General features: G+C 42.1%; 1 protein-coding gene across 1 annotated transcript in view; it reads left to right on the forward strand.

The window, feature by feature from the left end:
* The window catches only part of LOC125043192 (carboxyl-terminal PDZ ligand of neuronal nitric oxide synthase protein-like), a 306,847-nt gene that overhangs the window by 157,675 nt on the left and 139,172 nt on the right, over positions 1–10,000 (forward strand). The window contains exon 3 of the mRNA XM_047639193.1: positions 2,742–2,801. Within this exon, the coding sequence (XP_047495149.1) occupies positions 2,742–2,801 (60 nt within the window). The remainder of the gene's footprint in view (positions 1–2,741; positions 2,802–10,000) is intronic.

Genomic DNA, 10,000 nt, shown 5'->3' on the forward strand with positions numbered 1-10,000 from the left:
CATCATCACTCAGTTTATCCGAATGATATTCTCTTTATCCTTACTTGCAGCTGATGGATAGTCCAATAACGGCCGCCCTGAAGGAGTAAGGGAAATAGGAAAGGGAGGGAGGGAGGGGAAGGTAGGCTGGAGTAAGGAGGAGAGGGAAATAGGAAAGGAAGGGAGGGATGGGTAAGAGGGAGTATGAAGAAGAGGGAAAGGGTGGGGAGTAAGGAGAGGGGACAGGAAAGGAAGGAAAGGAAGGGAGTGGAAGGAGTGAGTAGGAAGGAAGGAAGGAAGGAAGGAAGGAAGGAAGGAAGGAAGGAAGGAAGAGTGTGGTTGGAAAAGGAAAAGGGAGAGGCATTTGAAGAGGGGAAAAAGTGAGAGGGAGGGAAGCGGATTAGAGGGGAAGGAGTAAGGAGGAGTGGGAAGGGAAGAGGGTGTGAAAGGTGGAAGAAATGAAGAGGAACTGGGGGGGGGGGGAGATAAGGGCGGGGTAGAGTGAAGGGCGGGGGGAGGGGGAGGGAGGATATGATGGTGGGGAAGAGGGTCAGTGTTATGAGGACTCTCCAGTACATTTTGTTTCGTGGGAATGTGCAGCGTGCGCTTATTTATGAGGCATTATGAGGGCCGAGATGAGGGCTAGGAGGCAGGATATTGACTCTGGAAACACCGGCGCCCTGCTTATTCTGTTGTTGATTTCGTTCCTAGTGTCTGTTTGTGTTATCGTAGGTATTTTTGTGTGTGAATTGTTATTTACCTTGTTCATTATTTGTGTTTGACGCACGCGCACATACACATGTATAATATACGTATGCATGTAGGCCTATGGACAAAAAAGTAATGTCCAACAGAAATAGACAAAAGAAGATGAAATGTCAATTTTTCCTTATTTTTCTTGCCCTCGAAGTCTCGGGCATACATTAGCGCTGTAAATTGGCCAATTGAGCGCCTTAACTTTCTCTAAAAGCCCCAGAGCGTGAACCAATCCTGCCGAATCCTAATCCAGTCTCCCGCCGCTCGTAAGGAGCCAATCAGCGACTGGGAGGGATTTTCATATATTTGTAGTTGCTTTTCTTGTGGTGTGATGAGACGGGTATACTTATAAATCTCTGTCTTATCTATCCACCTACCTGCCTATCTCTGTCACTTTCTGTCTGTCTGTCTGTCTACCTGCCTATCTCTATCACTCCCTGTCTGTCTGTCTGTCTGTCTACCTGCCTATCACTATCACTGTCTGTCTGTCTGTCTGTCTACCTGCCTATCTCTATCACTGTCTGTCTGTCTACCTGCCTATCTCTATCACTTTCTGTCTGTCCCTCGTCTGTCTGTCTACCTATCCCTATATCTGTCTATCTAGCTATCTGCCTATTTATCTGTATATCTATCTTCATATACACTCATGATTCGGTTTTGTGAAATGGGATTCGGCCGTGAGAGACCGTTAACCCCTTGCGTACATGCCACACCCGTTGTGAGTTTACTTGTTTAAGTGTTTTTTCACATAGATGGCTACACTTGTACTAAGTCACCAGTGAGCCAGTTACGAGTACTGCCTGTCTCGCCCGTTCATCCTTTTCATCGATTTACGAAAATATTTAACGTTATCTTATTTTGCTGTTACAAATGTTTATAACATTATAGTAATTATAATGTTTATACTAAAAATAAAACCCATCTATATTTATAACACTAGTAAAAATACGTTTTTCCCGCAAATTCAAGGAAAGGTGAAATCCTTTATGGCTAAGCGCTAGCAGAGCCATCTATGTATAGAGACATTTAACAAAAATACAAAAAAATGAGCACAACATTTTCCCCATTTTTATATTCATTTTCCCCGGCGGCAATGGGTTAATCCGGATATCGGATCCTTTTTTCTAACTTCGGATACAAAGGATTCAAACTCCCCACTCGGAGACTTTCCTGGACCTCTGTCGCACACGCTACCGCTGCACCAAGGCGGCACCTTGTGTATGGAGAGGGAGAGGGAGAGAGGGAAAAGGAGAGGGAGAGAGATAAGGAGAGGGAGAAGCGGAGAGACAGAGACACAGAACAGACAAACAGACACATACAAACAGACACATACAAACAGACACATACAAACAGACACATACAAACAGACACATACAATCAGACACATACAATCAGACACATACAATCAGACACAGACAATCAGACACCTATACCGGAGAACTCCAGCTACTTACCGCAACGCCTCCCCTCCCCGCGCCAACAGAGCCAAGTAACGCAACGCGAGGCGCCGGTAATGGTTCGTGACTCGGATACACACAATGATTCTTTATTCATAGTCATACGTTTTTTATTTTTTTTTTCCCCTTTTTCTTTTTCTTTTGTGGCGTTGATCTTTATAATGGGCGTTGCCTCGTGGGGAGTCGAAAGGGAGTGAGGCGAGGTTGTCTGTTGTGAAGGTGTGTCGTTCGTGGCCGCCATTGTTGGTGTTGTAGAGCTTGTGATGGAGTTTTATTTATTGTATGGAATGTTTGTTGTGTTTTTTTTTTTTTTATATATGTGATTGGTCGTTGTCATTGTCGTGATGGTGACGCTTGTGGTAACGATGATAATAAAGAGTAACAGTTCCACTACTAATATTTATAACATGAATGATAACAGTCTTTCATTTTAGCAGTTGGTTTTGCTTTTTGTTAATATTATCATCGTTCCATTTTAAGATGAATTATATTTAGCAATTCGTTAATTTATAAGTTATCCTAAACAGTACCCGTTTTCTTTTCTCCCAGGTAAGAGAGCATATTCGGACGCAGGCGCCGCGGAGACGCTCACTGGAGGCAAGGCCGCAGGTGAGAGGGATGCCGCACCTGTAGGCAGCGTGTGTGGGGCTCTTGTGTCATTTATTACGTCTGTCTGTCTTTTTTTGGGGGGATTTTTTTCTTAGGACTATGTTTTTTCTATTTTTTTTTCTATTTTTCTTTTTCGCTTTCTCTTCTCCCTTTTCTTCTTCTTGGGCAGTATGTACTTTGTAAATGTATGTGCTTGGTATGTATGTAGGAGAGGAGGAAACGGAGAAGGGAGAGAAAGAAAAAGAAAAAAATGTAAGAGAGAAGCAGAGGTCAAAGAAGAATAGACATCCAGCTTGACTAATAAAAAAGGAATTGAGAGACAAAATAGAAAGAGAAAATGACAAGGCACACAAAGGAAGAAGGAATCTAGATCATCTGTCATTGCAAACCGTCCCCCGCGCGATCAGGCTGAGTGGAATGTCGATCGAAGTCGCGAGTAAATGTCTGTTTCAAGAAAGCAATTGACATGCAATCATTTTTTTAGGTTTCATCTTTATCTTCTTGCGTTTTTCGTGTGAGTTATTGGCTTGTTTTTTTTTTTTTTTTTAATCTTCGTTTTATTATTATTATTATTATTTTAGGAATAATGTGTTATCTTAAATATCGTTTTTTTATTTGATTCATTTCACTCGCGTTATCTTTATTTTGTTTTTATTTTTTTATTTTTAATAATTTAGTTAAATTAAAATTTCTCGTGATTTTTCATATTGCAGTCTTTTAACTCTTTGTCTTCCTTTTCCTTCTTTGTTTTTATTTTCCAAAGCCATCGTTACGTAGTTTAAAAAAAAAAAAAAATGTAATTAACTCTCATACCTTCTTGATATTGAAAACTTTTTCATATTTTTCATTATCTCACTTTATTATTATTATTATTATTATTATTATTATTATTATTATTATTATTATTGTTATTATTATTATTATTATTTATTGATTTTTTGTATTTTTCATTTTCTCACGTTTTTTTTTATTTATTATTTTTTTTTATTTTTAGCAGTCCTCCCATGATTCAGTCTTCATCTTTCGTTTTTTTTCCCCACTGTTATCCTATTCCTTACTTCAACAATTATCCCCTCATATTTCCTCTTACCCTCATCCGTTTCATCTCATCTTCCTTTCTTTCTTTTTTTTTTTTTTCTTCCTCTGTTTCTTTTCCTCGAAAGAAATATGCAAAGAGAGGAGTCTCGCGTTCGCCCCCTTCTGGACATCCTTATTGACTTGTAACATAAGGGCGAAACTCGAATCTGCCAAGGGTTGACCCGATTCGCTGTTCGAGCAGAAGGAATGCGATTAAAGATCCTCTTCTCTTCACCTTCTTGCAAATTCCTGAATACAGATTGAAGGGAAAAAAAAAAAAAAAAAAAAAAAAAAAGAATTCAAGAGATGTGGAAATTGTGGAAATTGATAAAGATTTAGCGAGGGAAGCGAGGGATGGCTATTGAGTGGGTGTAGTTGCAATGTTTTGTTTCCTTGTTTTTGTTTATTTATTTAAAAGTCTTCGATGTGTGCTTGTTAGTTCTTATTTAATGCTATTATTATATTTTTTTTTTTTCTTTACGGTTTTAACTTTTAGCTTTTAAAGTGTGACGTTAAAAAATACAAGAGTGCCAAAATTTAAGAATGATGTTCGGAAATTCAAACACTGGGTATATATAACAGTATAGTAGGCCTACATGCAATGCAACATATCGCAGGTAATGCAACACAATGCAATGATTTCTGCAATACTCCGAGCCATAGAGCGAAAACTTCTCTCACTGAACAACCGATCTGTTCGCGGCAACAGCTGTGCGAATGCAAATATTGTATCAATATCTCTCTGTGCCGCATTTCTCTGTGCGTTTTCATTTCAGTTTTGTTTCTTTTGTATTTATTTTGGTCTTCAGTTGTTGCTGCTGCTGTTGCTTTTTTGTAGTTTTTTTTTTTTTTTATGTTTTGTGATATCAGTGGGATTTGAAACCGAGTCTCTCTCTCTCTCTCTCTCTTTCTCTCTCTCTCTCTCTCTCTCTCTCTCTCTCTCTCTCTCTCTCTCTCTCTCTCTCTCTCTCCTCTCTCTCTCTCTCTCTCTCTCTCTCTCTCTCTCTCTCTCTCTCTCTCTCTCTCTCTCTCTCTCTCTCTCTCTCTCTCTCTCTCTCTTTATTTTTTGATTTCATTCTTTCTCTCTCTCAATTCTCTATCCCTCCTCCCAGCTTTGATCAATACAGACTTAGTAGAAATAACCCAATTACAACTGTATCCAAAGATCGCTAAGGAGGAGGGGGAGAGAAGGAGGATGAGGAGGAGAGAGAGAAATTATGATGATGGTAAGGGGAATGGCAAGGAAGGCTGTAATTACAGAAGAGGATGATAATTATAGTGGGGAGAGAGAGGAGAGAGAAGGGGACATTTGGAGAGAGATTATGGAAAGTACTTAAGTGGTACTAAGGTGTGTAGGGAAAGGGGGGGGGGGGGCTTGGACTTAGGCCTATAGTGACGTCAGAGCTTGATGTAGGCGGGGAATATTGTAAGTCTTATTTTCTTGTAAATTATATTGAATTTATAAGTAGGGGAAATTCATATGACCTTGGGTATGTGGACTTCAAGGCCTATAGAAGTATTTAGACCTTGTGTTGAATATATATCGTTAGCTAGAATATTGAAATGCGTATATGAGATAGCGTGACATGTAAAAGGTGTAAACAAAAGAGAAAAATAAAAGAAGACGAACATACAAGGCATATGATATAAACCGTAAACACTGTTATAAAAAAAATACATGAAACTGCAGTATGTAGACAGCCTCAGAACACAGACTAATTCATTTGCATGTTTCCCGAAATTGCAAGAGCGGTGCAAATTCGGTAAAGAAGGGCGTAGAGGAGGAGGAAGAAAAGGGATTAAAGAGAGAGAAAAAAAGGAGGAAAAGAGGGTGGAGGGACGGAGAGGGAGAGGTAGGACGAAGGGGGGAGGGGGGGAAGGGGATGGCTGTGGTAGGTTGCAAAGACAGAGTGGGACGAGGAGACAGAGGAGGAGGAATAAGAGGAGACAGGGACATAGGAGGAACGAAAAGGAGGTGGAGATGGAGAAGGAGAAGAGCGAAGAAGAAAAGTATGAGGAGGAGAACAAAAAGAGATGGAAGAGAGGGAAGAAAAGAGAAGTGGAGGAGGGATGGCGAGAAATAATAGAAAAATTGGACAGGACGAGAAAAAGAGAATGGAGGATATGGAAAAGGCAGAGGAAAAGAGTAGATGGAAGAGGAGTAGCAAAAGAGTAAAATAAATTGAAGAGTTGCGCAAAAAAAGGACAAAAAAAAAAGAATGAAGAAGCGGGGAGAGAATATGAACGAAGAAGGAGGAAGCATAGAAAAGAGTAAGAAGAACAAGGCGATGATGAAAAGGGAAAAGAGGAAGAGGGAGGAGGAGGAGGAGAAAAAGAAAGTGAGGAAAATGAAGTAGGCTAGACTTAAAAAAGGAAAAGGAGGAAGGAGGAGAGAAGTAAAGGAAAATGAAGGAGTAGGCGACGAAGAAAAGGAAAAGGAGGAAGAAGGAGGAGAAGAAGAAAAGGAAAATGAAGGAGTAGGCGACTAAAAAAAAGGAAAAGGAGGAAGGAGGAGGAGAAGAAATAAAGGAAAATGAGGAAATGAAGAGTAGGCGACGAAGAAAAAAAGGGAGGAAGGAGGAGCAGGAGAAGAAGAAAAGGAAAATTGAAGTAGGCGACTAAAAAAAGGAAAATGAGAAAAGAGGACGAGGAGAAGAAAAGGAAAATGAGGAAAATGAAGTAGGCGACTAAAAGAAGGAAAAGAAGGAAGGAGGAGGAGGAGAGAAATGTGGCGACGAAAATAGAAAAACGATGAGGAGAAATAACGGCTGGCGAAACTGAAGAAAAGATTAGCGACTAGGGAAAAGAAGGAAGGTGTAGAGGAAGAAAGAAAAAACATTGTAAAAGGAACGAGGGAAGAAAAAGAAGAAGAAAAAAAATGGAAAGAATAGGACTAAAAAGAAAGAAAGGTTAAGTGAAAAGAGGATCGCTGGAAATGAAGAAAATCGGCTTGAAAAAAAGAAGGTAAAGGAGGTGGGAGGAACTCGAGATAAGAGCGAGATATTCGTCTTGGAAAAAAAGAAAGTGGAAATTCGAAGATTCAAAGGAAGAGGCGAAGGAGAAGGAGGAAAGAAAAGGAGAGAGGGATATCGATATCAGATAAGAAGGTCCGTATGAATAGGAATCCCCGAGAGGAGTGGATGGAAGGGTCGGGGAGGAAAGGGAAGAGAGGCGGCAGGAGAATAGCGGGGTATGAATGATCAAAATTCCTGAAACTTACTTTCATGTCGTATCGTCGCAAGGAAAGTTATTCTTGTTCTGATGTTTCTTCTCTCTCTCTCTCTCTCTCTCTCTCTCTCAGTCTGTCTGTCTCTCCCTCTCTCTCTCCTCCCAATCTCCCTCCCTCTCTCTCCTCCCTCTCCTCCCTGTCTCCATCTAGACGAGATGACTTTACAATAGCATTTGTATGTAAACAATGACAGCTGCAGGTAGTCATAAGATATTGGTTGGTAATTTTATGGCCCTTAATTGTTATGATCAAAGGGTATTTTTGTGTTTGAGGAGAAGAAATAAAGGAAAATGAGGAAGATGAAGGAGTAGGCGACGAAGAAAAAGAAAGGGAGGAAGGAGGAGCAGGAGAAGAAGAAAAGGAAATTGAAGTAGGCGACTAAAAAAAGGAAAAGGAGAAAAGAGGATGAGGAAAAGATTACATGATATAGGTATGATAGCTATGCATCAGACTGGTTACTAAGCATATGCAGCGTGTAAAATAAAGACACCGGTGTGAGAAACTAGTGAATGTTTACTTTCGAGCTGGTTGCATTGTGGACAGTGAAGGCCTCGGAGGTTCCGGACGCGGCCTCGTTGTCCTGCTGGTTCTGACAAGTTGCCTGAACGAGCAGGAGTTCCGAACATGGCATAAATCTGAACGACTTACCTTTCTTCTCTCCCTCTTCCCTCCCTCTCCCTCTTCCCTCCCTCTCCTCTCCTCCCTCCCTCTTCCCTCCCTCTCCCTCTTCCCTCTTCCTCTTCCAGAAAGGAAAACGGGATACCAGAGTCTCTTTGATCTAACCAGAGCGAGCGAACGAGCGAACGAGATATCACACAAAACCCGTTTTTTTTTTTTGTTTTGTTTTTAAAGGATTGGTCGTTTCGAGTGGTCGTTTTTTAGGGGTGGGGGTGGGGTGGGGTGGGGTTGGGTGGGAGAGGCTCGATCTGCGGAGAGATTTAGCTACTTGGATTTATGTTTTAGGGGTTTATGATTTAATGGTTTAGGATTTGGGAAGAAAGTTGGGTACGTGTCTTTCAGTGGAGTGTGTGTGTGTGTGTGTTTTTGTGTGAGAGTTTTTTTGTTTGTGCCTGTGCGTGTCCTTGGCACATATTCTGAGAGAAAAAAATTAGATTGGCTGTTATTACATATAATAAAATTCTCAAGCGAGGGAGGGAGGGAGGGAGGGAGGGAGGGAGGGAGGGAGGGAGGGAGGGAGGGAGGGAGGGAGGGAGGGAGGGAGGGAGGGAGGGAAGGAAGGAGGGAAGGATAGAGGAAGGGAGGTTGGAAAGGAGGGAGAGAGGGAGGGGGGGCGGGGGATGAAGAAAAGAGGTGGTGTGGTGGTTTGGTTTGCGAAGTTCTAGCTTCGCCCGGGCCTTCTAGATATGGCCCGGCCAAGAAAAGAGGCACCGGAGAAAAGAAGGAAGGAAGCTAGTAAAGTAGTAAAGAGGGAATAAAACAAATAGAAAGAGGGATTAAAAGGCTAGAAAGACCCAGTGCGGGAATGGGGCGGGGGCGAAGAGGGACGCGGGGCTCCTGACGCGGCCCTGCGAATTTCATCTCTGACGCCGGCTGCGGATTCCGAGACGAGGATACGCTTCTCTCTGTTCTCTTCTCCGCCCTTGCCTTGTTCTTATCTTCCTCCTTCTTCTTCTTTTTTCTTCTTCGTCTTCTTCTTCTTGGTCTTCTGTCTCTCCTCCTCCTCCTCCTCCCCCTCCTCCTCCTCCTCCTCCTCCTCCTTTTTCTCTCTCTCTTTCTCTTTTTTTTCTATTTCTTTTCCTCTCCTTTCACCTTTCCTTTCTTCTCCTTCTCCTCTTATCATTTCATAATTTGTCATCTTTCATTTTTTCTCCTTTTTCTCTTTCGCCTTCTTATTTCTCTCCTTCTCTTTCTCTTCTCTCTCTCCTTCTTCCCTTCTCTCGTCTTCTCTTTTCCTTTTTCCTTCTTCCCTTCTCTCGTCTTCTCTTTTTCTTTTTCCTTCTTCCCCTCCTCCTCCTTTTCTTTCTCCTTCTATTTCTCCTTCTTTTCCATTTTTTTCTTCTTAGTTTCTTACTTCGCCTTTTCCTCCTCTTCATCCCGTTTCTTATCTCCTTTTTGCCTTTCTCCCTTTTCCCTTGTTCTTCTCTCACTCTCCCCTTTCTCCATCCTTATTTCCTTTCTCCCCTTTTCCTTCTTGTTTTCTGCCTTCCGGTCTCCCCTTTCCTATTTTCCCTTTTTTCTTCCCGTATCATCTCCCTCTCCGTCTTGCTTCCCCCCCCCCCCACATTTCTCCCTCCCTCCCTTCCTCTCCCCACCTTTCCCTCTCTCTCTTCGTCTTGCTCCCCCTTTCCCTGAATCAGCAGAAACAGCGACATGGTCTCGCCCCTCTCTTCCCTCCCCCCTTTCCTCCCTCTCCCTCTACCCCTTCCCCCTTTGGCGATGGCACGGGCGGGAATTTGCAATGGTAAGTCATTTTTTGCAATCTGCATAATGGCGGATAAGCTATTCAGAGGCGTGGGAGGACGTCATCCCCTCCCCTTCCCCTCTTTTCCCCTCTTTCTCCCTTCCCTTCTCCCTTCCCCTCCCTCCCCCTTCCCTTCTCCCCCCCCCCTCTCTCTCTCTCTCTCTCCCCCCGTCAGCCTGTAAAGACAGTGCGCGTCACGTGATCTAAATGTCGATATTTTTTCTTTCTTTCTTTTTCTTCTTCTGGTTCTGTGTCTTGTCTCCTCCTCTCGCTCTGTGCCTTTAGAAGACTAAGACTGATTAAAAGGGCAAGGTTAATGAAGGCATTCGAGAATTGTGGTTTTTATTATGATGGTGATGATAGTGGTGATTGTGATGGTGAGAATAGCTATACTTATAAATGTTGTTATGATTTGTTGTCATCATAATTCTTATTTTCATTACACTATCATCATCATCATCATCATCTTTC

Source organism: Penaeus chinensis, chromosome 33 (genome assembly GCF_019202785.1).
Source record: "Penaeus chinensis breed Huanghai No. 1 chromosome 33, ASM1920278v2, whole genome shotgun sequence".
Classification (NCBI taxonomy): Eukaryota; Metazoa; Arthropoda; class Malacostraca; order Decapoda; family Penaeidae; genus Penaeus; species Penaeus chinensis.